Source organism: Semicossyphus pulcher, unplaced genomic scaffold (genome assembly GCF_022749685.1).
Source record: "Semicossyphus pulcher isolate SPU_LCO1_2020_fin unplaced genomic scaffold, fSemPul1.0.p SCAF_8, whole genome shotgun sequence".
NCBI lineage: Eukaryota > Metazoa > Chordata > Actinopteri > Labriformes > Labridae > Semicossyphus > Semicossyphus pulcher.
Window position 1 is genome coordinate 4,058,658 of NW_027211759.1, and position 27,952 is coordinate 4,086,609.

General features: G+C 41.2%; 1 protein-coding gene across 2 annotated transcripts; it reads right to left on the reverse strand.

Moving 5' to 3' along the window:
* Positions 1-1,111: 1,111 nt before the first annotated feature.
* mfge8b (milk fat globule EGF and factor V/VIII domain containing b) lies at positions 1,112-27,618 on the reverse strand. Of its 2 annotated transcripts, XM_069686962.1 has the most exons (11): positions 27,451-27,618; positions 17,606-17,728; positions 16,839-16,970; positions 15,946-15,978; positions 9,273-9,386; positions 7,523-7,704; positions 7,061-7,216; positions 6,556-6,700; positions 4,972-5,156; positions 4,729-4,884; positions 1,112-4,045 (listed from the first exon to the last, which is right to left on the reverse strand). In XM_069686962.1, exons 1-11 carry the CDS (start codon positions 27,518-27,520, stop codon positions 3,902-3,904), a joined length of 1,440 nt encoding a protein of 479 aa, XP_069543063.1. In that variant the 5' UTR covers positions 27,521-27,618; the 3' UTR covers positions 1,112-3,901. The 2 variants fall into 2 exon arrangements, with proteins under 2 accessions (XP_069543063.1, XP_069543064.1); XM_069686963.1 differs by lacking the exon at positions 15,946-15,978.
* Between the last annotated feature and the right edge of the window lie 334 nt (positions 27,619-27,952).

Genomic DNA, 27,952 nt, shown 5'->3' on the forward strand with positions numbered 1-27,952 from the left:
ATCACAAGCGGCGCCCAGTTAGTGACGCGTGTTCCATCAGCCAGCAGTGGTTGCTCTGCCAGAGAGGGTAGGCGGAGCTAAGTGGCTGCTTTTCCGCTCTCTGCAAGTGTTGCGAGTAAACAGTAATCTACTATGGCTGAACAAACAAAGAAAAGATGACTACAGATACAACTTCAACAAGAAGTGAAAATCCAAAGAAAAAGGAACAAACTCGACGCTCAGATGAAGCAAACAGTCTGAAAAGGAAAGCGACCGATTGTGACAACCAGTAGAGAATAAACGTTTACGGTCTTATTTTAGGAATACAGTTTAAAATCTATGATGTTTATTCTGCAAATTGCTCCCAAATCCTAACAAAATGTTGCTACACACAGGAAGACCTCAGAATTTCTAAAGGCAATAATGACATAATGAGGCTTGAACTGGCACACAATGGGAGTCCAAACATTAAATGCAAAATACAACCTGGGGAAGAAAAGATGGAGGTTTGGAGGGGACACAGAGGAGAAAGCTGTCATTAGTCCCTCAACACTTTGACTGCCAGTGACTCCTGAGGGAAAACAGCTGGTGTGCCGGGGAGGTAACAACATGAGATCATCCGACAACTGTTGTCTTACATGATAATTACCCCGTCTTTACTAATGGAAAACAAAAAGTGACGTAATCTAGTCGTACAGCAGCCTTCTTTCCTCACATACAGCCGCTGTGCTGGAACACAAACGCACAGAAAGAGGTTCATTCATTATCTAAGCTGCACAGTGTCACAGTTTTTCCTTATGATTGTGTGGTTCAAACCTTACAGAGGCATTTCCCCACATCAGTGTGACCTTCACTGTAATGAGACGGGGAAGGGGACATGCCGTCCTCGGGTGAAGGTACTTCAGGAAGATTGTATAAAGAGAGATTAGGCCCCCCTGGGTGTTTGAATGCTAAATAGGCAAAACGACCCTCAGTGCTTCTGGTCTTTTGATCTTCCACCTTTTTAAATGGAAAACAGCTCCAATTAATTCAGCCAAGTGATTATTAATATAACCTAAATATTCCATGCAGGGTTATACATGAAGCACAAAGCATTTGTGTTTTTAAAGCCAGTTAGAGTCTGTTAAAAATGTCTGTTTTAAGTCTTTATTTATTCTTCATTTAAAGATACAAAGGCCAAACATAAAGGAATCCTCTTAGAAACACAACACTGGAAAACAAAATCAAATCCAGTCAAAAGTCTATGAGGTCAACAGTCAATATAGCAACAAATTAACTCATATAATACAATAAAAACCTTTTTTTAAACAATGATAGAAAACCTGAACAGTGGGGAAACAAGGTTTCTACATTACTGTGAATGTTGATGAACATCAAGGAAAAATGAAACTACATCACCAATAAATTTAAATCGGTCCAAGTGAAACTGAGAAACACTATTCAATAAAACGCATGCAGACGTGGAAAACAAGGTAACTGCTCGTGGGATCGTCTGCAACAATAATAAATATTGTACAGTGTTTGACACCGACATCCATCCTCGACCTCTCAGTGGCACCGCGATCCCCTCATGCATTTTTTAAAGGGTCTTGAATTAATATTCATTGTTATCAAAACTAACACAGTATAATATTGCACAAGCCCATAATACATAATTCATGGGGGTGGAAAGGTTTAGAATACTGTGATGGGGGAGGCAGAGCAGAGATGATATGACGGTTTGTGTCCACTGGAAGCGTAAAATTCAGATTTAATGTGGTTTCTCTCTTACAGTCTTATCAGTGGGGCCTCAGCTTTGAACTGGAGGCATTATGTTGGACTTTAAATAGATGTTCTGCAGGAAACATAACATCTACTGATACAGACAGGTCTCAGTACAGAGGTGCTGTATTTACGTGTGTCTCTTATTAACACCAAACAACCAAAACATTTTGTTCAGACTGCCAGAGCTCAGCTGAATCCAACAAAGAAACCAAGCGAGTATATTTTCCTTCTTCTCACTTTTATGTTGTTCTTCAACTCACAATACATTTTTTTACCTTTTTAATTTAATTTCAAATATCAAAACACAAACATCAAAGTGCCATAAAAAACTGTGTGAACACAACTAGAAGCGCAGCGGAGTGAGTCAGTAGCATTTTCTGTACAGTAGAGCAGATCTGCTTTGACCTGAGACGACAACATCCATCCTAAACTTTAACCTTGTGGCCTCTACAGATCTGTTAGTCTCTTAGGTTACGATGCGGATAAACTACAAACACAATCCTTGGACTATTTTTGATATAATACTATTGTTGTAGTCCAAGGATTTGATTTAAAGTGGAAGTAGCCCAATCTGAATCATAGCCGGCACATTCCACTTCAAACAGTCTGTTAGAGACGAAACTAATTAACTATAAACTCACTATGAACATGACTTTTTTCAATAAACCAAGTCATGGCATATTATATGCATCTATTGTAGCAGCCAATAACATACAAATACTGCAGAACTGTCGTGTGGGAAGCAAAAATGCAATTAAGCGACTAAAAATGAATGAATAACGTAGGTTTTTTTTGGCTGAACATGTCGCATGCAGCGTCTGTAAATCTCATTTAAAGGCTTTTATTCCTTTTTTCAAAAGCAATAAAGCCTCTTTTCTTTCAGCGATGATCTCACACTCTTTGTCTTGTGTTAATAACATCCTGTCTGTCACTGAGGGTGTCTCCCCCCGCATTGAGATCACATCTGTTTGGCTGGAGTGTGGCGGTTCGTTGACAGATCATTTCACACAATAAAAGAGATTTAATGTATTTGATGAATGTTTTGTTCGGTGTGTTGGTGGACCATTTTACTATTTTTTTTTTTTTAATGAACCCACAGACATAAAAATCTGAGGCACTTTGGCACATGCTGACTTCACTGATTCAGCCTTTAAATGAGCCTCACACACACATAGAAAAGGCTTAATGGGGATATTTGCTCTTCTGTTATTGGCTGCAACATATATATGTTTAACTAGGTTTACACATTGGATGTTAAGCATCTAAAGCAGGTCAAACAAATGTACTGCAGAGAACTTGAACGGATGATTTTGCTGCAAGAAAAACTAGGAATACTGAAGCGCACACACTGAGATTTTGAGTCCCTTATTTTGCCAAAAAGTGGAACAAATGTTCTTGTAAACTACCTTGTTTTTACTTTTCCCACTAAAGAGCAAGAAGCAGGTTTCTTATCAGATTTAAAGGCTACTTTCCAATATATATAACAGACATATGAATGCACAGATTCATTTTTTGGATATGGAAAATAATCAACTTTAAGTGTCAATATATTCCCTTAAGACAATATATATTCTGTGTCTAGAGGGGAGGTGTTCAATGATGGGACGTGTGCAAGCTGTTAAGTGGAGCTTATATACATCACCAGCCGTGGGTCTTGAAGGTTAAATGATTCAGGTAGATCTAGGATCGGAGTCCAGGCAGCACCAGCTGAGCAGCAGCAGTCCTATTTCCCCTGACCTCTGACACTGGGAGGGAGGAGTCACCACCTTTGATGTGGTCGCTAGGTGGGATAAACATCTGACCCCAGCTCAACTCAGGTAAAAAGAGGATGTACAGTCCTTTCTTGATCACAGATTTGGTTCAGGTGGAGGAGACGAGTGATCCACTCAGGAAACAAACAAAAAGGAGACACTGTGAGCTGAATTTAATCAGGGTCCTGGTAACAGTGGTTAAAGGTAACATCCTCCACCTCCAAGCAGCCGGAGTAAGGGTGGTGTCGTGCTACTCTGGTGTTTGCTGCCCCCTAGGGCTGAGAGCAAGGCAGTGCAGGTGTGGCTCAGGAGGGAAAAGGGAGGGAGGGAAGGCGGGAAGAGGAGGAGGTAGAGAAAGAAGGACAAGGAGGAAGAGGAGGAGCGGGAGAGGCAGGTTCAGGGTGGTGCTACTCGTCGCAGCCTAGGAGCTCAATCCGCAGGGTGATGCGCTCGTGCCACTCCCAGGGCAGGATGCGGACGTATCGGCCGTAGAATGGCGGCTCGAAGATGTTCTTTTTGTGGACGTTGTTGTCGCTGTTTCCCGGGAAAATCTGAGTGGAGAACAGCAGACGATCAATACAACGCTGATAAAAGAGCCCCGACAACCCAGATAACAAAAGACTACTTCTAACGTACCAACGGAAACATTTTGGTTTCTTTCAGTTAAAATCATTTCTCTTTCGGAGGCCTGCTTGTTAACATTTCCTCCATCATTTTGTCGTCCATTTTGTTTTCAATCAGATTTTCTCCAACATGTTTTCATGATTAAAGCACACTTGAATGGCTCAGAATCAAAAGCTTTTCCAGCTAAATTCAGACAATTATAAATGTTTCTTTGACTCAGGCAGGGGTAACTGTCCTCCTCCCACGTCCTCCATTTAATGATTTAATTTGGCTGTGTCTTGGGGAAAAATTGGCAGGTGAGTCGATGATTGGATGCATTATGATTTAGTGCACACAGAACACTAATTGAACCCAGTTCCATGATAATCTCTTCCACATGTGTAGACCAGTACGCTACAGGGATTACTCCTTTTTTAGAGAGTCCTTTTAAAGCACAAAAGTAAATATCCCTGTAGGCTTCACTTCATTTAGTTTGTTTAATTTTGTCATTATTTTCATAAAGTTTACATTCTATTTAATCTTATACTGTGTCTTTATTACAACATAGATTAATTCCGTTTTATATTTAACCTATATTTGTGCTCATGTTTCCGGGCACAGCTGGACTGACCCTGTCTGTCTTTGTGGTCTCGTCCTTCACGATGGTCCAGGACTTCCCGTCATCACTGTGAGCCACTTTGAAGGCTGTGACAAAATGGATGGAGCCAAAGTCTTTGGCCCCCTGAGTGATGATTCCTGTGATCTTCTTGGGAGACTCCAGGTCCACCTGAAGTGACAAAAACAGCTTCACTGTACAAACATAGCAATGGGAAAACTCTACAATGTGCAGCTCTGTCATGTCCTTCTGTCCCACCTGCAGCCACTCAGATCGGTTGTTGGAGGCGGCGGTCCAGGCGTTGGTCTTGCCCTGTTTGTCCAGCCGGGCGTAGTGAGGGTGCCATGTGAAGGCCTCGATGCCCCAGGTGCGGAAGGTGCTGGAGGCCGTGATCTGGCGGTTCGACACCAACCGGGACTTCATGCCCATCGGCTCTGAACAACCTGCAGTGTTTGAATACACTGTAGAGGTGAGATCAGGCGGGGAGAAGGAGGAAGAGACAGAAGAGGAATGGAGAGAGAGAAAGTATGATAGACAGGGGGACTGACAGGAAGCGGCCCAGGCCAGCCAGTGATGTGAAGCAGCAAACAGACACCAAGACATGATGAGGAGGAGGGCGAGAGCAGCAGGTGCAGTGGACACAGATAGGTGAAACTATAAATGAGCCGCTTCAGGCTTTGCTGCGCTCACATGGTGGAATCCAATTGTGCCTTCAACTTTCTGTTTTTACCATCTGTGGTTCATGATGATTACAAACAGTATGAAGTCATCGTTATCCTCCACAAGTTTGCAGCATCCTCTCTCTTCCTGTATAATATTTAATTGATCAGGAAGTCAATATTAAAGTAGAAACAAACTTTCCTACTGAGTCCGTAACAAACTTTTTTAATGCGTGTGGCTGAGTGAAGCAGTTGGCCATGCAGGGCAGACGAACAAAGGGTAAAAATCCCCAAACTTCAGCTTCACAGTTGCAGTCCAGCATCATGTAGCTCCTTATGCAACATCCGTTTTTCATAACAGCATTTTACACGTCAGTTCATTCACCCGATGAAGTGGAATCGAATGAAACACGGGCCGATAAGCTTTAGGAAACAAACCGTGTTCACGGTGATTATAACGAGTATCTTGCCTCAAAGCCAATGTTCTTTTAGCATTGAAAGTTTGTTTCTCTGTGTTTAAAAACAGGCCAAAACGCATTAATGCAGGCTGTGATCTATTGCAACACAAGACAGGTGACCCAAAAACAAACATGCACAAACTGGGAGGCACAGCTGATGGTAGAAGAACAGATAGTGATCTGATAGACAAGATGACCATCAACAGAAAGGAACATCCGACAGTGAAATGAGGCCAGTGAAGAACCAGGCTGGCTTTACATAAAAGAGACAAAATGAGCAGAAACTGATTGCAACACAGATGACTGGAAATAATTACGTCCTACATTTGCCTGCTGGGGTGACAATTTGTAGATGACGAGTATGATGAGTAAGTGTTCTCTGCAGTCTCAAAATCTCTGAATCATTACCACTAATGTGCAGCGTGCTTGCCAGTATGACCAAAGTAAATTATAATCATGTGGTTTTCATAAATGTGCATGTGTTCAAAGTTGCTACATAGTACAGTCGTCTGAGTAACCTCCTTTGAAACGTGATCAGACACTGAGTGACGGGCTGAAAACAATTAGTGAGAAAAGAAAGTCATTTCATGTTGGTTCAAAAAAGAGACTTTGGTTGAAAAATACTCCCACCTGGAGTTTGAAGGTGAACTAAACTAAATGTGATGTGTGTGATATGTGAGCAGCTTGTTCAGTCACTAAAACATCCTGTGTGTGTATATGTTTACCATTGAGCTCGCAGCCCACGAGCTCCATGCGCAGCGTGCAGGCCTTACGACACACCACAGGGATGATGCGGATGTACTGAGCGATGATGGGAGGGTCGAACAGGTTGGTCTTGGTGCTGTCGTTGTCCACGTTTCCAACAAACACCTGCAGAGACAGGAAGAGTAAGCATTCTGTCAAGTATTCTTTTGAGTTGTTATAGCAATTTACTGCATCTAAAATAGGATGTATAGCACACTTCTGTAAGTAAAGTGTGAAAATAACACAAAGAGTACTGCTGTCTCTGTTTCACTGATGGTGCAGAAAGTCTCAAAGTAAAGTAGTAAAATGCTACCATTCTCATTTTGTGTGTACTTTATGATTTGTGATTTTAGAAACATTGACATGTGTGGTGTGTTTTGATGTTGATGCATCTTGACTGGCATATCCTTTAAAATGGCCAAGGGGAATCAAAAACTTAACGGACATAAGTAATATAGTTGATTGGTCAGTGTTGTGTGTCCTTACACGGTCCTTCATCTCTCCCTCTGTTCTGTACAGAGTGTACGTCCTTCCATCCAGGCTGGAGGCCACCTTGAAGGCCTTGATGAACTCGGCTGTTCCGATGCGACTGGCACCCTGCGTCACGATACCCGTGAAGCGCATCTTTCTTTGCATGTTGATCTGAAATTGTGAAAGGAGAGCGACACAAAATAAAGCCAGGCGACGTAGGGAAGTTTGCAAAACAACAAAAAAATACACGTTGTTCGTACCCGTCTTTAGTTTATCAATATAGCACGTTATAGTCATGTTTAACATATCATTTCTATCAGTTTACGACAGCAAAAGTATTTTTAGCCTGGTTCATACAAAATGTAACTTCTCGATTAAGAATACATCCAACCATTTCCTGTCTATACACTATATATGTGCATTATCTGTCTACATATTCATCTACATGTCTTTGGAGTATCATATCCCTCATCTCACCTGTATCCATGGGTTCCGGTCATGTGCAGCAGGGCTCCAGGCATTAACCAGTCCCTTGTTGTTGAGGCGGGAGAGCTCAGGTCCCCAGCGCTGCAGGCCCAGCATGCTGTAACGGACTGATGAGGCTGAGATCTGGGACTCCGCGATGCCCCCTCCCTCCATGCCAAGCAGAGAAATACAGCCTGTAGAGAAGAGAAACGGGGGACTGATGTTATCATAAGATTTCCCAATGTGGGTTTAATGAAAAGTTGGCGCACAATAAGCCTGGAAAAAACCTAAATAAGAATTAATTGCGCTATGTACTCGCATTTCTAGCTTGGTTACATCATTATTTTAACCACAACATGAAACTGTGGTAACTCTGGATGTAGAGGAGAATGGTGGGCACGCGATGGGAGGGACAGATACTCAAGAAAGAGAAAAGTCTGGGCCTCTGGGCAAATACTAGGAGAGGTATTCTGAGAGTCTGGTACAAATTCAGCTGTGACTCATGTGTGCTATACTTAAACCTAGCTGCTAATGTAGGAAGTGATTAGGGATGTAGAGCTTTGAATCAAATTAACTGAATGAAGTATTGCTTCTCCTTCGGCAGGCTCTCTGTATGCTGCATATTGATCATCGTAAACTGCAGCAGCTTGGCCAACTTCCCAATCCTTTCATCTTTAATGTCCTTCTTTGATTGTATTTCTTTCTGCACATATATTTTTATAGCACCAGCAACAGTTCAGCATTACATTTGGATTCAGTGGGCAAAGAATGTGAACTTTTTTTATAATAACAAGGTAAAGAGAGCAATTAAGGTGACAGTAATTTCTGACATCACTTTCATTCATTAGTGAAGTCCAGGTAAACGCAGCAGGTGATTGTCCGGGCCATCCCTTCATACATACAAGTATCTAGGAACAGTGTTAGACTCTCAACTGAAGTTTGGTGAAAACACAGAGTCAATTGTAAAACGTGGACAACAAAGACTTAATCTGATGTGGAAGCTGAGCTCTTTTGGTGTCTCTGAGAACATTTTATGCAGCTTTTATCATTTTTTATTGAAAGTCTTTAACCTTCAAGAACAGTCTGCGATACATTGTTAAAGTTTGCTGTAAGATTGCTGGAGTCCAGCTAAATGACTTGAGCTCCCTCTGGAAGAAACATTTGGTCCAGAAAGCCAAAAGCACCAGAAGTCAATCGGACCACATACTCTCTCCTGAAGTCTCTTTAATGCCCTCAGGGCGGCGCTGTTTTGCCCCTCCTAGGAGAACAAACAGCTACTCCAACTCTTTTATTCCTTCTGCGATCAGGCTGCTAAATGCTGACAGCAGTAATTGGGGTTTTGAATGTTCCCATAAACTTGTGCTGTGTTTTAAACTGTTCTTATGACCTGCGGGACCTGTGAGTCTGCAGCCATGCTCTGGTTCACAATCCTTGACCTGCTGTCACTGACATGTTGCTGTTTATGTTGCTTATTTCTGAATGATGCTGAATGATGCTGAGATGTGTCTGTTTTGTTCTTGTTTTCTATGTGACTCAGTAGGCTGTAAAACTGAATTGCCCTCTGGGATAAATAAAGTCTCAAACTTAAACTCCCCAAAATGAGATGAATTTCCAGAAGTTGGGACGAGTCTCACACAGACAATCTCTCGCCGTGTGGGACGTGTGAGAGCGAAGTCTGAAAAATGTCAGCACCTGCATTTCTGTAAATTGTCCGGAGTTCATGTGTGATACAAGCTCCAGAGTGTTGACAGGTCACACTTACGCAGCTGGCAGTGTTTGCCCACATAAGGGGACGGGCAGTGGCATTTGAAATCTCCCTCCAGGTCCCTGCAGGTGCCCCCGTTCTCGCACGGCTGGGCAGCACAGTCATTCACATCTACGGAGAGAAAAAACACAGTCACATCAGTGTGGTCAAACACATGAAGCAACTCACTGGTCAACTGTTATCAGCCGGTCAGACAGCAGATCACATGTAGTTAGAAATGTGAGTGACGATCACATGTCATGCTTAACGGACAGGCTTGGATATTCCTTCAGCTGCTTCACTCTGAGGTTAGTGGAAGCCATGCCAAAGACATCTGGAGCTGGAGAGGAGAGGATGATAGAGAGAGGAGCCTAGATTATAATATCTGGCATCAAAGAACCAGCTGTACCAGGAGCTCATGCGGTCAGGATGTGGTGTATATAATGGATTATATGCGTTAGGCTAAATGAGTGTGACCATAAGCTTTACAAAAGTCCCAAACCTCACGATCTACGCTACTTTAAAAGAACTGTGGAGTATCACTTAAGGCCATTTCAGGTCAACGTATGTTTAACTGCCTTGTAATTCTCCACTCTACCTCTTGACGGCGCCCCCGCAAACACTATCCTACAAGCTGAAAGTCTGTTGGATGAGTCAGGGAGAGGAAAACGAATCAGCAACATTAAATGGGAATAAACTCAAACTGCTTTTCATCTCTCACCCACAAGAGCTGTCAGTGTGACTAAACAGGCTTTGCACACGCTCTGTAATGACCACATACACAAGGAAGAGGGAACAAATCTGGCTGGTTGTATAGATGACTGCAAACCAAAAGGAGGATTTCAGCGAGTCCCTGAAGCTTTAATCTTCAGTGGTTGTTATTATGGAAGAAAATGCACGCAAACAACCCGGGCACACTAATGTTAAGTTTCTATCCGACAGGCGCACACATGGCAGCATCTCCCTACCCACATGCTCGCTCCATAAATAGCTCTGTGTCCAAACATTCATTTTCACACGGTCACAGGAGGGATACAGTCATTTTGAAATGTGCATCCACAAACTCTGGATAACGAGGTCTACAGTCGTGACACTTCTGGTTCTGGTGGTTCTCACTAAATCATATTAAATCAGATTATCTGTACGAACATTAAGCTCTCTACACTTTGCAAATAAGCTATCTGACCAATCTACTGTCTTAGGATAATTCAAAACGTAGCAGCTACCTGTGTGTGTATCTACATATCCTGATATATTCATAATATTAAAGTATCTTTGAGTAGAATTTATGAAGCTTTTTCTAACGCCAGAACCAAAGTTTCAAAGTGTTTAAGTATTATAAATTAAGATACTAAGACTAACAGTAAAATGAAGCACAGTTACAAACCAAATCAGTCATTCCTCGACTTAAAACTGCAGCGGCCCACTTTAAAATCTAAGAATATTTTTGGGAACCTTCTAAGCCTCTAATCATGTAACTGATCAACACTAAAGACACTCATATGAAAGTGAGTATATATATATATATATATATATTTCTATTTCTAGTGTTAGTGTATATAACTACTGTGTATTTATTTATTTTTCAATCACTTTTTTATATTAAATGTGCTATATTTTTTGTTTTGGTAACCTGCTGGTTATCAAGTCTGGAATCAATAAAGTGCATCTATCCAACCATCTATAATCATACAGTACTTATTGTAGTGACCTCTTGCAGCCCACTTGCAGTAACATAAAGGTCCACTAGGGGGCCACGGCCCACACTTTGGGAATCAGAACTATTCCAAATGTAGAATGTGTAGCATCTATTTAGTGTGGTTATGTTTGAAATAAGGCTTGTCGCTAATACCCAAACACAGTAGGTCAGTTAGCAACATCAACTTGCTGAGCGTTAAAAGGTAACTCTTGTAAACATCATTTTTAAGCTCCAATAAAATCAGAGCTAAGCCATGAAGATGGATAGATAGGTTCATCATAAATGTGCTTCACAGGGCACAAATAGAAGAAGAAATATATTTGAGAAGGTTTATAAAGCGTTCCTAACAAAGTGTTGACGTGCTCCATGATGTCAGCACATAAACAACCAAACATGTGCTGTCCTACATCCTGTGGCACACAAACAAAGATCTCACACACCTTCCACAACCCAGAGACCTACAACAGAAGCTAATTACACACTGAGGGAAACTCTGGGCCTGACGTGCGTCAGCTGGTGGCTCTCCTGTAAGAGGATTGGGCACCAGGAGAACCACACAGTCTAGTCAGCTCCTGAATCTAATCTTTATCTCACAACCAGAGTGTCTGTCAGCTGACACAGGTAAAGAAACGGGCATGTGTATTATGACTGTAAAGGTTTGTTTATTACCAGAGCTATGCACACTCAAAGTGTGTGTACACTCTGAACAACTCTGATTAAATGTAACACTAAAATGACTTTTAAAGATGCTTCAAGAAAACGACTTTGCAACACTGACATGCCAGCTAATAAAAACAAGACTGACATCTGATCAGCTGGTACATATTTAGCAGTATCTGCTGTCAGCACACTGTTTGCATATATAAATAGATTTTGGGGGGCAGAGGATGTGCTCTACAGAACATCTCTATAGCCTGTATCCAACAGACCCTATAGCTTGTAACAGAAACAGCACACTGCCACAATATTTAAAGCGTCAATATCTGTCCCAGCATGAAGCGAAAACCAATAAAAACCTCATGCGGCTCGTTTGAAACCTGACCCAGATCGATGCAAAGCCAAGGTCAGCTGGCAGTGCATGTGGTGAGCAGAAAAGCTACCTACTGAACATGCAGGATCTGTGCTGCAGCCAGCAGAATCTGGGCCTTAAAGGTGTGAGTCTGCATCTGAAGGCCAAAACATGCTATTGTGTTTCTGTGCGAGAGGAGTTGATGCTGTACCACAAGTTATGTTCTCTACAGCTCACAGCGTGAAGCCTCAGCCCACAAGGTGCTCAAACTGAGTTTTGAATTAAACCATCTGTGATGTTTATGGTTGGGTGGCAACACTTCCCTACAAAGTCAAAGAGCAGAAACTGTGTGAGGAGTAAAACTAAATAAGAATCTTTTGTCCCAGAAATGCAGCGTCCAAGAGGATAAACTTGGTTCTAAAGTTTTGGAATATTGTTTATGAACATCAACTGTAAAAACAACTTTCACAATTGATATAACTGTTGAATAACAGTTGGTCCTTTCTTCTAACAAAGACAACATGAAGCTAGGAAATTACATATATCTTGTTTACGCTCTCACTGTTGCCATGGTAAAGCAATCAAGGGGGTTGATCTAAAGGCATTATGGTCAGCAGATAAAACCATAATAGCATTATTGAATAAAATAGCAGAAAGTTTCCAGGTGTATAATTTGCAGAGTACTCCTTAGAGCGCTGCAGTACACCAGGGAACACCAGGAATAGCTTTGAATCTGATCTCTGCCGGGATGCAGAGCTCTGAGATTAACCTTCTGATGTCTGAAAGCATATTTAAAGAGTATTTTATTTAAAGCTTTCTCTGAATAGATAAAGGGAAGCTGACGTCATATGCTGTGCACTATTAAATAAAAGTTGTGCCGCCATATCTGCAGCATTTTCACAAATGTATCTATACTATGCATTTGTGGAGTTTGAATGGCACATGTATTCTCATTTACACCTTAACTCAGAGATGTACTTGCAACAGGAAGTATGGATTCCCTACATGTCTGCTATGCTTCTTTCCTTTATAACAAATATTCAGAGGGAACTTCTTCGGACAAACATCTCAGTCATAGAAATAAATCGTCATCAAGCTGACCGAGTCATGACTCTCTCTCCTTGTGGCTTCAATATAAAAACAAGTGAGTTTTTAAAGCGCAAGAGGATGGATTCCCCCGGCTAAATGTGGAGTGATTCAACACCGCATTATGGTGACACTTATAAACAAGTGTGGTTGTTCGTGTTTCGCAAGGATCTCAAGCAAGGCACTCAACCCTTTAACTGCTCAGTGGTCAACAGAAGTGGAGTGAAAGATATAAATGCTGTTGGAAAGAGTTTAATTTCTCTGCAAACCTCAGTTGGAAAAAAAAACATTAATCATTGGCTCATTTAGCACATTTGGATATTCACAGAACTATAAATCTGTGCTTTCTATAGTAGGATTCTCAGGGCCCAGCAAATGAAGCCCAAGGGAAATTGTGCTTTAAAATGCATAATATAAAAGCAATAGCACCAAAACAGACCATCAACCGCTCACACTGAACTCCTGCAGAATCACACAATCAAGTAAGTGATGTATATCAAAGCTTCACTTTGCCCAATTCAATGCCAATATCAGGAACGTTTACAGAGAGGATATTGTGGTTTTGGGTTTTCAGTGGCTTTAACTGTAAATCACCCATATACTTTCAGTTCCGTCCTCTCAGCTGTCTTTGTTGAATTTTTACGAGCGCACCCTGTGAGCTTAATTGTTTTCAGCCCTTATGTGTCTGTTGTTGTTCACATGTTGGTGTTTACCTGTGAAGGTTCAACCTCAGCAGCTTAAACACCAAACAGCTGCTTCTGTTTCTCATAAGCATGTTTTTATTCCACGCAGGCAGCTTTGAGGATCAAATAAGGAAAACCTAGCTTTCCTAATGCAGAAAAAAGTGAACCAGGAAATGCACGACTAGATCAGCCTGATCCATGACAACTCTAACAAACACACATATATATTATATATTCACAAACCCTGTACTCCACAGGGGGCATGGTGCCCAGTTTGCCCACACAACCACATCCTGGGAGGAGCTGAAACTCTCCCAAAACAAATGAAAAAGCAGCACACGCATACACATCCCTTTAAGCTACTTCTAAGAAGCAAATGTCTGCCTTAATCTGTGATGAAAAGCTGGGATTCAGTCTGTGGGCTGAAAAAGACTCCCTCTTCCTCCCTTCCATCCATCTGCTTTGGCCCAAAGAGAAGAGACATCTCTTTCTCTTTGTCTCTATACTTGAGTTTTCCTTCACACACTCCTTCTCTGCAACCCATAAAAGCTTTCAGGCCAATTTGACAGGACAGTCAGAGGTGCTGCAGTCAGACCTGAGTAGCGAGTGTGACATTGTCAGGAGGGCAGACTTAATTCACCGCTCCGCCTCCACGTTCACTTTTTCGCCCGGCAACAGTAGCAGCGCTGACGCTGCGAGCGTGGACCGCCACTTTCTGTTGGCTAGACTGCAAACGAGGGATGAACTGTGTGTATGCTAAACAGTCTGTATATGAGATCATGAGCTGTGTGTGGTTGTTTATGTGGGATGAGCCGCACAGAAGATATTTTCCTGCTGCCTTGATCTGTTTCTCAGAGGATTTTAGTCCTTTCAAAATAAATGTATTCAGCAATGAAAGACAGTGTAACTACATATTGTTTCTTATGTCCTGAAACTGCCTTGAGGAGAGGATGCTGCTACTCCTAATCTATTCACAAGTAGTCCATCCTCCACTTCTTTACTGTTACCTTTCTATTTATAGTTTTCTAGATGCAGTGGTTCATATGAGAACAGCAAACTGTTAGATCTGACTCCAGTTTACCAACACCTACATGTCGTACTGTGTTGAGCTGGTGTTCAGAAAACAGTTCATCCTCCAAATGCAGGCTTCCATACATCCTCACAGTGACCACTGAAATGATACTGATTACATTTCTAAACTTGAGTTAACTGTCCTCCTAAATTGACTGTCTTAACGTGCATTTTCAAATGTTAACTGAGTGTGAGGATGCTAGTAAAATGTTTAACTAGATTACGCCTCCCTGCGTTGACCACACTCGCTGGTTTTCTACAGCCTGTCTCCTTCTGTTTCACACGAACCGTAGGAGCTGGCTGCCATGAGCCTCTCTCCTTGCCCACACACACACACACACACAAATTAGAGAGCACTTAAACTGTCACAACACAGTCATCAGTAGTTGTGAATGGAGGGGCGCCTCCCTGACAGAGCAGCACTCAGAGGGGTTCTCAAAAACCAACAAGGTCAAATAAATTCCCCTCATCATTATCCCTGAAGTATTATCTAATTAGTGTAAATGCCTGCTCTGCAGAGGGCTCTTATTCTGGCAGCGGGGCTTAAAGTGCCTGCCAAAGGGAGCTGTAATGTATGGATTTTGATGAGCTGTGATTTGTGGTTCTCAGGGGTCAACGAAAACACAAACAAATAACTAACTTGGCTGTTTTCTTTAGAGTCAAATAAGCAAAAATATGAGCTGGGGAGTTTTAGATTAAAATAGATGGTAACCTGGAAACAACAAGAGAGAATATGAAGAGCTTCAGTGAGGTTAAAGGCATGAACAACACATCTTTTAGTGTGAAAGGTCATCTTCCTGTCAGGTAAGGTGAACTGATAAAACAAGAAGGCATATGTAGAGTTTCACTGAAGTTTGAGGCATGAGGGAAACAACACATCTTTTAAATATGAAAGGACATCTTCCTGCCAGGGTGGGAGAGCTGATAAAAGAGGGTGTATCTCACAGCCTTGACTCAGAAGGAGAGATATTGCTTAACTCAGCATGTCTCTGTATGTGTGTGTATGCGTGCGTGTGCTGTTGTATTCCTCAGCCTCCGCATGCAGCCTTGAGAACAGAGAGCACCTGGATTCAAGAAGGAAAAGAGACCACAGAGCCAAACACAAACACACAGACGTCTCTCTGATCAAAGTCCCACTGTTACCTTTGCTTGAACTTAAATCTGCGCCTTGGACACCTAGGATAAGAAGGCAAACATGATCAATCACAAATTAAAAATAGGCTTCTCCTAAGAGTCCCACATGATTTCTCCTAAGCTGCTTCTTTGTGCACACTTGGCCATGGTTTTTCTGCCGCCTTCTCTCACAAACAGTAGCCATCTGTCTGTGTGTGCAGGGCTGCAGGCAGTTGGAGGAGCAGCACATGTTTGCAGCGTTGCGTCCCTGTCTTAGGCTGACCCTGATTGAACCGACCTGGTCTGAGTGACGAGTGAATGAAGCTCCCATACGGGCGACAGCTGTCTGTCTGGTGTCAACGCTCACAGCAGCTGTCTCCTTGTTAGTGTGTCAGGTTAGACAGATTAGCATAGACCTCATTAAACTTGCCATTTAATGTATAGAAATGCAATCTTAATCTCGGTAAGATAAGAATACTAGAATACCAGCACCACTGAGACTTTTAATTTAGTGTGCTGATGTAAGAAAAGAATTACATACAAACATTGTACTTTTCCTTAAATAATCAGGACAAATGATTGTGATTATTAAGTGTTTTCAATACCTTGATAAACAAACTTGATTAGACTTTTAGTGAGAAAAAAATAATATATATATATATGCTTTATTTGTTTAAGATTGCACCTAAGATTTACCCACTGATGATCCTTGAAATACTCATTCCTACTCTTCCTTTCCATGTATTTATTACACTAAAGTGGAGCCTTATGAGCTGGAAAATGTTCTCCCAAAATGTGAATAGACTAATATTGAGATCCAAAATAGCATCAAAACAAGACTATTTTCCCCAGTTTCAAACTCTACAGGAAACACCTTTAGTTTTTAAATTGCTATAGATACAACAGAGTGCACAAAGACTTACTGTTCTGGCAGTGGACTCCATCGAAGCCTGGCTGGCACTTGCAGACGTACTCGCTGAAGACGTCACCTCGACGGGAGTGACCCCTCACCTCGCAGATGCCATCATTCTTGCACGGGTTGGGATTGCAGGGCCCTTTTGGACGAGAAGAAAGACACAGAAGAAGAAGAATGAGAAGAGAGTCAGGTTTAATAGAGGTTGAGCAGTGAAAAGTATGTTTTTTCCAATCTACTCTCATTTAAAAGTACTTCAGAGCTCCAACAAGTAACAGGTTTTCTAAAGAGATCATATTGAACACCTATAATGATTAATTTGTCATGAGCTGTGTCCCAATCCAGGGGCTGCATCCTGGTGGACTCATGCGTGGCCGAGGAATACACTTTAAATGTAAAACTCACTCGAATAGCTAGCTTTACACATGTTAAAGAAACGGAAGGGCCCTTGAAACAAATGTTGTTTAAAATAATTGTTTAAGTTATGTAATGTTAGTTATGCTAGTTAGCTCGCTAGCTACCTGTTGCTAGGGGGCAGGAGCAGCGTTTGGTGACGCAAAGGTAATGGCAGGAACAGCTGGTGACGCAAAGAGGAAATCCTCTGTAGACCAGGGTCCCAATTCAGTTCAGCTTTAGCGTCTACACAGGCTACAAATGACTCATTCTCCGTAGACTGCATCCAACAAAGGCTGCAGCCCCTGAATTGAGACACAGCTATTGTCTAATGAGCAAAATGGAATATAAAATACACAATTCGACCTCAGAGGAAAAGCTTACCAGTCTCAGTTTCATTGCAAGTTTCTCCAGTGAAGCCATCAGGGCAGATACAGATGAATGGAGCTCCTGCGCCGGTCACGCAGGTTCCTCCATTACTGCACACGTTCACCTCACAGTAATCACCTGCAGAGAAAGAGGAGGATGACACAGTGACTACTACAGTACAAGAAGAAGACGTTACAAGAATCTGGTGGAAAACAATTAAAGTACAAACGAGGATGGAGACACAGTAACGCTACACGTTACGTTCTGTGGGATTCATGAAGTTCAGTGAATTAAAAACAAGTGTAGTGTAGTATGGCAAACAAAATACCACAAAATAAAAATACTGCAAAAGAAAAGCAAACTATAAAGCTGGATGTGGATCCTGTGGTATGAATCCTTCATTTCACATTCATAAGTGACTGAAAGCTTGGCATTTCCTGTCAAAACTCTGGTATTTCCAGGCCCATATTCCAGGGCAGGAAGAGAACAGATACTTGAGCTTTTGTGACTTGAGTTGTTTTTGTATTATGCATCTCCGTATCAAACTTAATCCATTTATTTTCCCTCTACAGTTTTAAGGATATATATCAGTTTATATGCTAGTAAGAGTAAAACAAGTTCTGTGTCTTTGTGTTTTCTTCAGTTATTAAATCTTCCACTTCTTTCCCTTGTTGTGCAGCTGAATGAAGAGTAAACAGCCTGCCGCAGGTTGGATGTGATGGCCTGAACAGCTGAGTAAGCTGTCACTACAGTGTAAACACAACACAAACACTGGATGCTTCTAGCAGCATCACTGCTGTCTGGGTGGAACCTGACAGTCTGGCAGCTCTCTGGGCACGAGGGAAATAATTCAGTCAATCATGTCATCTCGTGGTTGGTGTGGAAAAAAAATGATTCAAGAGGCGTGTAGTGGTTTCTCAGAAACTAAATGAGCTACAGTCAAATAATTTTAGTTTTTATTTCTGTCCTTTTATTTCCTTCTTTCTGTCTGGAAACTATGACAACTATTCTTACAAGAAATGAGGGCAAAAATTGGAATGTCAGTATGACACATGAGTGACGCAGCCTTGACAGAAATGTAGCATCTAGTATATACAACATATTCAACAATGAACCAGTAATTACATTTTTCTCAGTATAGACACAGCACATAGCATTTTGGAAGGGAATTACACCCTGTTTTGACACTTATGTATGGAGGGAGTAAATAATTGGGAGCCTGTTTACAACCGTGAAGACAGGGGGGACATTTCCAAGTTAACACTTATCATTTGGATAATTGTTAAGGAAAGTGAGGTTGAACCCCAAGTGTGAAATTGGTGCCTTAAGTACCACAGTGTCTGGCTTACAGGCTAAAAAAGGAGCTCTGACCCCATTTTTTAAGTTTCAGCGGGGTACCTCTCACCACCTCCAACAAAGCAGACTCGTGGGAGTAGATAAATAATTTTTTTTAGACTTCCTCGGAAGAAAGTGGCTTTTTAGTCAGGCTTAGGGTATAATTCACAGAGGCCCCAAGGCCATGGCTGAAAATGGCATTTTGAAGAGACTTCTAACTTCCTGTGCAAAACTGTATCCTCTCTATCTGTCTAACTCCACAATACACACACATCTTTTCTTGTTATCAAAACACTCAAGGAAGAGAGGTTCCTGACCCTGACTCTCACCAAAACTGTACAAAATATAGATTTATTTTCCATTAGCTGAAAGAAGGGACACAGGGAGAAAGAGATTTACTTTGTCAACATCCTGTTGTGCTGTTTTTCATCTGAACTGCACTTCCTTTATGGATGCCCTATCTTATCAGTGCTGTATCCAGTGTCATGGCCTTCAAATGCTTTCACATCTCATGAGACTGTTAGGCAACAGGCCTGACTGGCACCGCGAACATGTCCTCGTCCAAAAGTTGCGGCCTGTTTATCTCTGGGAAGGAACACAACCTCCCTTGCTTCATTGGCAGGCAGCTCCCCTCAGGAAGCTCTCTTACTCCTTATAAATAACAATGTTGAATGAATGATAGTCCTAAAATATTTTATTTTAATATTTATATTTATTGCTACACAAATAAAGTTAATCTTAATGGAACAATCAGGCTGATAAACTCGAAATAAAAACAGAGATAGGCCTGTCCTGACTGAGGGGAAACTTAGTCAGGAGCTTGCCGGCTAGTTTTATGAGGGAAATGAAATTTGTCATGTATTAGTCAAAGTGGTCGGCCAAGAGACAGTGGTCAAACCACCAGAGACTCCATGAAAATCCCAGAAGTGAAGCCACCGTCTGTAAAAACCACGTCTTTCACGGGAATGGAGAAATGAAAGGGTTTCATTTTTTTCCGTCTATTCATAAAGTATCTTTGAAATACGATGTGATTTGGTTTGGGATCTGGTCAGACATACACTCAAAATGAAAACAAACGTTGTATTCAACTGATTAAAGAACATATGCAGTTATCCGTTATGTGGTTTCCAACCTAACTTTACTGTAAGCTTGTATCAGAGGAGACCAGACACCTGTTCTTCCCCATTATCTTCATGAACAGCTGACAAACAGGTGGAGTTTCAGATAAGCATGAGTTTCAATTACAAGGGAAATCTGTGGCTGTAGTTTCAGTTAAGTCTATTGGGAACCCAGAAAAACAGGCTCTGATCGCAACAATTCAAACTGACAGACAACTGTTTAGAGTTTCAGTTTGCTTATACACAACAAAAAGTGATTTGAAACAGATCTAACTGACAATTTGAGTCGCTGCGTCATTGTTTTATCTCAATTTGTATCAAAATCTGTTCATGCACTTTACCATTACAGGTGCATTTTTTATTCTTCAGTTAATCAGATATCGTGATGTGTCATTATATGATTGTCTTACAATATCGAATATCGCAGAATGACTGTATCGTGATATTATCGTTATCCTGGGCCACGTATCGCGTATCGTATTGTATCATGAGTTACCCTGCGATTCCAAACCCTACTAGTGATATACAGATAGTCTTTGCTTTATTTGTTTGTATGGCCCCGCGCATTGAACAAGACTAGGTCAAAACCTAGCATGTGGCTGACCGCATCAGGTCAGTGTACGCATTTGTGGGCAATGTGTTACAAGGACTGTCCTTATGAGGCCAATAACAACGTGTTTGAAAGCAGGTGCACATTTTCATATCAGCAGAATGTCTTGCTTCACATAACCGTCTCTGATATGCTGAAAACTGCTAAAAGGAGCAGAAATGTTGGTGTTAAAGCTTTGAAATGCAGCTTCTAATGCTTGTAGCGCCGCCAACAAAACTTTATTCTTCTCATTGGTGTTCCAGATGCAGTAGAAATCTCAGGGATGTTTAACTATAAGAAAACTGCAGATCTGCATTGGCGGATATTACAAGATTGAGTGTGAAATACTTCTTCTCCATTTGGGTAAACCCAACTCTTAATGCTGCTGCAGCTGACTATATAAGGAAAATTCATCAAACTAATCAGCTATCCAAAAATACACCAAGCATGGGCACTGAAGGTATACTGCTGTTTTTCCACAGGTCTCAATGACTCCTGTCGTAACCTTTCTCAGGCTGCAAGTGCTTGAAGAAGGCTGTTTCTTTAGTATTGAAACCTTCTTTATCTATTACAAGATCAACAGTTAAAACATGCCTAAACATGTTGCCTTGATGTTTCAGTTAATGTGGGCGCGAACCTGTAACAGCCGGCTGGATTCCAAAATAAATATATCAGTTGTTTTATTCTGTGAACACACTCATGTTCGCCTTAATAAATTGAAAAAACTACTTACAACAGCTATGATTCATCTGCGGGCGCACCCACAAACATCCAATTCGCAGCTTTTAACAATGCAGTAGAACACATTTATTATCCTTGTCAAAAATGATACCAGTGTAAAGTACCCAACATAGTGCCCCACTTTGTGCTTGCCACAATAACAGATTAGGGAGGTATGTGGAGTTTACGTTTGGCAGGACGAGCTATTTCCACAGCACATTGTGCTTTTTCTCTCTCCTTATGAGTCATGGTCTGGGCCTTTCCCATCATGCCTCAGCCCAAGAATGAGGTTCAAATACCAGACCAAAAACACAGAACAGTGAGAGCCAGAGTCATAGAATAACTCTCCACCACCAACAACAAGAAAGTGTAAGAGGTTCTGCAAAAGCTTGATCCTTACACATAATGAGACAGCTGGGTTTGTCAGTGCATGTTGCGATGCAAACAAATAAAAAAATAAAGTCAGTCATCATACTAAATATCAATAAAGCAAGGTTATTTGAATATATTTTGCCTCTGTATATAAGTCTTATTACTTGCAATGTGACTCAGAAAGCTTTCAGAAAATCAGCCACATATCTTTGCAGGATTGCAGCAACTGTTTTTTCCCTGAAGGGGTCTGGCTTTGGCATGAGTGACCATGATGAATCTTGCGTTTACTTCTTAGAAAAAGGAACAGCAGAAAAACACACGGCACATGTTTTCCGTAGCAGAGGAAAAAGTCTCTATGAGTTAATTAGCTCCTACTGCTAAAGGAGTGTCCACAAGCATCCTTAGTCAACATATCTGCCCTCTGACCATGTAAGACGGGAATATATCACACTTTTATATGGCTTAAGATACGAAAAAATAAGAGTAAACCCCCTCAAGGTAAAACCTGCTGTGATTTAAGGGCTCTGCACCATGACTTGAGGACAAATACAGGGCCCATTTCCGGACATAAAAGAAGGGGTGGTTGATGCTTTAAGGACATTCACTGCAACCCAAACAGCGACTGGTTACGGAGATACAGCACTTTGGATAAAAATTGCCTTGACCAAAGTGAGCAGGCGAGCCATAATCAGTTTGATGTGAAACAAAATCATTTCCGGGGGCTGCAGTGTTGTAGAAAGGTTCCACTGATGCAGCATGCCGCATTAAGAAAATACATACAGAGCACTGCCACAGGCAAGAATCTCTTTCATCTGAATTATTCCTGAGTTATCAAAGATGACGTGGAATAAATCGGTGGTATGCAAAAAATGATTCGCTTTGACAGTTTAAGAGGTCTTTGAAGGAAGTGGCTTCTTAAGGGGAACAGGAAAGTTTGTTTGAAGCATGCAGTTAAGCACTCACCAATATCCTGCACATCTGTTTGGTTTTTAATCACACCTGTTGTACATATGTTGTGTCATACGTATTGCTTTTTATACTTTTATTCTCATTGCCTATTTTTTATCTTATTCTATTTAAGTCTTTTACTTATTTTTATTATAGTTCTGCACCAAAATCACCAAAACAAATTCCCCGTATGTGTAAACCTTCTTGGCAATAAACCCCGATTCTGATTAAGGTTGTATTGAGTCCATAAATCTGGTGGTTGTGTAAGGGCTAATAAATACATATGCATGTGAATGAACATGTGATTAAATACTGCATGTGTGTGTATTGTTACATCAGGGCTCATTTCTACTGTGTCCTGAGGCCTGAAAACTGTAAACCCTCTGCTCTGTCACGCACTAACTGGCATGCCGGAGTGTATAGGCTGTGTGGGAACTCAGTGTTCCAGAAAACCAAGGCGAGACGCCTGCATTGTGCACACACACAAACACACAAATGTCCAGCCCTTGTTAAAACTGTTAAGGATGTGCTGAGGCGTAATAAGACGGCTTTAGACCCGTAGAGGGCTCATCTAGACTGATGCCCTGACACTGCCAAACTGCTCCTCTATAGTAAAAGAGACATCAGGAGAACGTGAACAGTGCTTCTCTAACAGGAAGTGGATTTCGCACAGCCAGGTCTACTTGACTGAGTCCTTAAATGACCCAAGTCCTTTCAAAACTAAAATCAGCAGGACTCCAGCTGCAGGTGAGGTCTCTGTTATCTGGGCTACTCCAGAGCAATACAGACATCTGCTGCTGCTGCTGCTCCAAAAAAATAAAAAAACAAGGGCCAGCATCTAAAAATACACACACGTGTCACGCACCGTCAACAAAGCAACAAGCTCGTCTCTGAGGTAATGTAACTGAAATACAGCCTAGAATAGTAACAACTGAATGGAGTTATACTATACATCGCTCCTGTCACTAAATTGTCATATTTATTTATAAGCTAAACATTCCTCTTGGATCCATGCACGTCTCATTGTGTCCTCAGCTCAATATTTCAGCTCACATGACGGCAGCGTGTAAAATATTAAACGTGGCAGATTGGAAAGTGGGCCAGCACACACTAATAAAGTGTCCCGAATTAGATGATACTCCATATTGCAATGAAACATTGATTAAGGAAGCTATTCAAAATTCAAATAGAGGAAAAAGTGGCCCGTCCTGTCCTGAGGGATTTGGTGAGAAAAGTAAAAATAAAGTCATCAATGTTGCAGATGACAGCAGCCTGAAGGGAAAGAGCCTGTACGGGCAGATGGCAAGAGCTAGATTTGACAATGGAACACACTCACATTTCTCTCACACACATTCACAAAACTAAGTGACACATGACCTCAGGGTATAAGGCTAATCATTCAATTCATTATCTAGTAATCTGCTGATTATTGTCCTGATTAATCGATTAATTATTTGGTCGATTAAATGTCAGGAAACAATGAAAAATAAACGACAGCCAAACTTACAATTCAAATAAGGACGGGATGACTTATGATTTTATCATGGATCAGGATCAGTTGATCGTGGTGAATTTACATAATCCGAATAATTGGGGTGATTTAATTTGACACGAGGGAAATATTAAGGAGCTCGCTAACGTACAATCCTTTATTAAAAAATTAATTTATCCTTAATAAATGAAGGGTGACCTCATGAGTCATGATTTCCCTTAAAAAAAATTGATTAATTACCTACTCTAATCGACTCTTCTGTTCGGATGTCATGATATTTGATGTCTGATACTGATTATGATGTCCTATGTACAAAAATAGCATCCGATTCCAAAAAATATTGAGCCAGTATTCCATATAATATAATTTTAGCATTTACAATGAAAAAATGTGATGTATTCAGCGAGCAACAAAACCTGTTCAGTACTAATGGAAAGCTTAGCAATAAAAAGAAATACTGTATGCCTAAGAATTAAGAAAGAGATTAATTTCTCCATCACATGAACCTTAATAAAACCCTAGATAAAAGTCACTGTATTATTTGACAATTTCTCTGCGGGGGAAGAACATCCATCACATTAGCAGGAAATTAACGTCCTAGTTAAGAAAGTCCATTAACTGCCTGATATATTGCCAATTAAACCCTTTCTTTCATCCACAAGTAAATCTGCACCGATTCCAACTGAAAAGTATTAATACTGCACCTGCCCACATGCACAAATTATACACATCCACACACTCCTGCCACGCCATTGGCCCAGCATCTGGCTATATTTAGCGCTGGTTCACTCAGTTGCCCTAAGTGGTGTTGTTGTGAGAAAAGAATGCCTCAGCCCTGACACAGAACACCATTTTCTACTTCTTTCCCCTCAGCAGCAAACAGATAGCACAAGTGAGCTACAACCTGCTGAATTGAACCTAATCATGGAAAACCCAGGGGTAAAAAACCTCTCCCTTCAGCTCCTATTCTGCCCTGTTAACATTTTGCATGACACAGCAGCAACAAGTCCCGTCCCCCCCAACCCCCCTGTGTAGAGAGGTCTTAGCGAGTACGGTTGTGGGTGGACGTTCGCTGGCAGCATGTCGTCTGTGTTGGCGGCTGCATCCGGAAATGTGACTCAACGTTGTGGTCAGTGCAACCACACCTATTCTCCGAGGCTGTCCCGTCCCTGAGCATTAGGGAAAAAACATGATGGGACTCGTGCTTCTCTTCTGCAATCTTTCAATTCAAATACAGCAGGTAAAAAAATGTGTATCAAACATTTATGCAAGTGATGAAGCGGGGAAAATCTGGCAGTCTCCATCACGCAAGTATAAATAACGACATGACAGGAAATACAGAGAAAGTTTCAGGCTAAAATAAAATCTTTGTTTCTGTTTCGAGTTATTTTAATCTGACGTCAGGACTAATTAAATCACTTCTGTAACATAACTGTCACAGAATGGTCAATACATCAGACCTGATAGTGAGCATTGATCCCTGAGGCAAGAAATATCAGAGGTTGAATTGTGTGTAAACACAATAGTCCAAATGTCTAATCTGACAAGATATGCACAACTCACTCTTGCACAAAGCTCCAACCCAATTCACGAATTCTGACCTTTAATGTACCAAAAGAGCTCAGTGGAACACGAAGATTTTTACATTTGGAAAAAACACCATTATACCACGGAAAACATTGTGTGACATGTGATGCCTTCTCCTGGGTCTGTGCAGAGGAAAAAGAAGGCAGAAGAATGAGTCTATTTTACCCTTTGTTGACTGGCCTACATGTGTTTGATCCATGTAAATACAAACAAAGACTACTGCCAATGGCATGAGGTGAACACTGGACGAGTATAATAGCTAGCCAGTATGTGTCACGCTCCTTAAAAGGGGCACTCTGCACAAAAATTCCCCTCAGGCATTATTTCTTCAGCCAGCAGTCTGACTTGAGTGAATGCCCTACAAAACATTAAGATATTCTTTTAACAATATTGATTTCTTACGTTTTGTAATGTCTCACGACATAGAACTTTCTAATCTTGTTGTTTCACAGCCGATGCAGCAGTGAAAGCAGACAGGCATTTTGAGTTGAACAGTCCAAATAAAATTTATCATTGAACTCAACAGACATTCGACTCAATTTCAGACAGTACAATGACTGAGTAGGTATAAGATGTTCATTTTGGATCACCTTGCAAAGGAAAGGCAGAATTGATTCCACACTGAGGCTGGATATTCACTTACCAAGAAAAAATATATTTGTATACTTCCTCTAGACAACTTAGAGATGTCTGAGGTTTATTTGTGCAGATTGATGGCTCCATAAGCGACTAACTAATGTTACATTTTTAGATTTACTACAATTGTGTCATGATATGGAATGAAAAATCTGAAATTTAACACACTACATCTACTATGACCTAAAAAAAAATTTAATGAAGATTGGAGTTTAAATTATCAAGTTTTGGATGTAGGTGTTTACAGTTAAACATTTTGATACACTGTGGGCTCAATTCTTGATAAATCAAATATCTTTCTTTGTTTTGAGGGGGACAGTGAGGATTACGTGCAGCAAGTTTGGTGTCTATTGAGCAAAACACGTTGGAGGAAAGAGGTATAATAATGTTAACAGTTTTAGAAATAAACCGTGTTGGACTTCTTAATACCTGCCAATTCGAAGCATGTGCATATTTCTGCTCAATTGGATGTACATTTTGGTATAAATCAGGAAATTGTAGGAGTGATTTTTGTCAATAATTTTTGGATTTGGTTGATATAGCGCCACCATTAGGGCTTTAAGCTGGCAAAGCGAGTGAAAGAAGTTTGAAGGGGGACTGGACAAATGTACAAAGTTTAGATTATTCTCTTGCAAGGGCAGGAAGTTTTCCCTGGATGAAGAAGAAGAATATTCGGAAAAACAAGAGGGACTGGCAGCTGAGCAATGTCTCTGTTATTACATTCCCACACGTCCTGTCCACTTATTCAAGGATCGCTTGAACTTGTGCCCCTACAAATGCCCACTGCTCGGTTACTTTGGTGATGAATTGACGCTGCCACTAGTGCCAGGCTGAGATTAAATCATCACATACCATGCTGCTCACTTCAGCAAGGGAGTGTGAAAGAATTAAAAACTACACTACCACTGAGTAAAAACTAAAAAGGACACAAAAAGGCGCGAAGAGATAGCAACTTTAACGTATATTTTGGCTGACACTATAGCCTACTACAGTAACGGTCGTAGTCGCGAGGACGTTAACGGCTGCGGCTTGAACTGTAAACAAACACAAAGAAGCAACTTACCGTTCACCCCAAACACCAGACAAGCAGTAAAAAGTTGAAGACAAACGAAAAAAGTTTTGTTCCCCTTCATGGCTGCTGGATTTTGTAAGTCGTTGATAAGTTGTGAGCTATTTCGCGTTTAGTTAAAGGGACGACAGGGCTGTTGAGGACAGCGGTTCTTCGGACGTTGGTGCCTCTCTGGCTCGAGCTTGTTGTGCGGCTCTAAACTCCCAGGCAGCAGGCGTAGAGGAGAAGCACGTGCGTCCAGCTCTCAGCCAATCGCAGCCCTGGCTTGTAATTGTAACTCCGCCCCCTTCTTCCCGCTGTTTGTGAGGAAAAAAACAGTCAATAAATTACCCTGGAAACAAACAAAGAAACGTTGATGTGCTACATTTAATAAAATGTCTTGATTAAGATCTTTATTTTAAATTGGTAATAATTGCTGCCCATTTTTCTCAACTGCAGTCACATTTACTTACTATTGTATTTAAGTAGCTAAAGATATGAGGTACTTTAATTACCC

Coding starts and splice junctions, on each gene's coding strand:
- mfge8b (XM_069686962.1), bottom strand. CDS start 27,520: ATGAAGGGGAACAAAACTTTTTTCGTTTGTCTTCAACTTTTTACTGCT. Junction 17,729..27,450: donor TCTGGTGTTTGGGGTGAACG/GTAAGTTGCTTC, acceptor CTTTCTCTGCAG/GTGATTACTGTGAGGTGAAC. Junction 5,157..6,555: donor CGTGGGCTGCGAGCTCAATG/GTAAACATATAC, acceptor CAAACACTGCAG/GTTGTTCAGAGCCGATGGGC.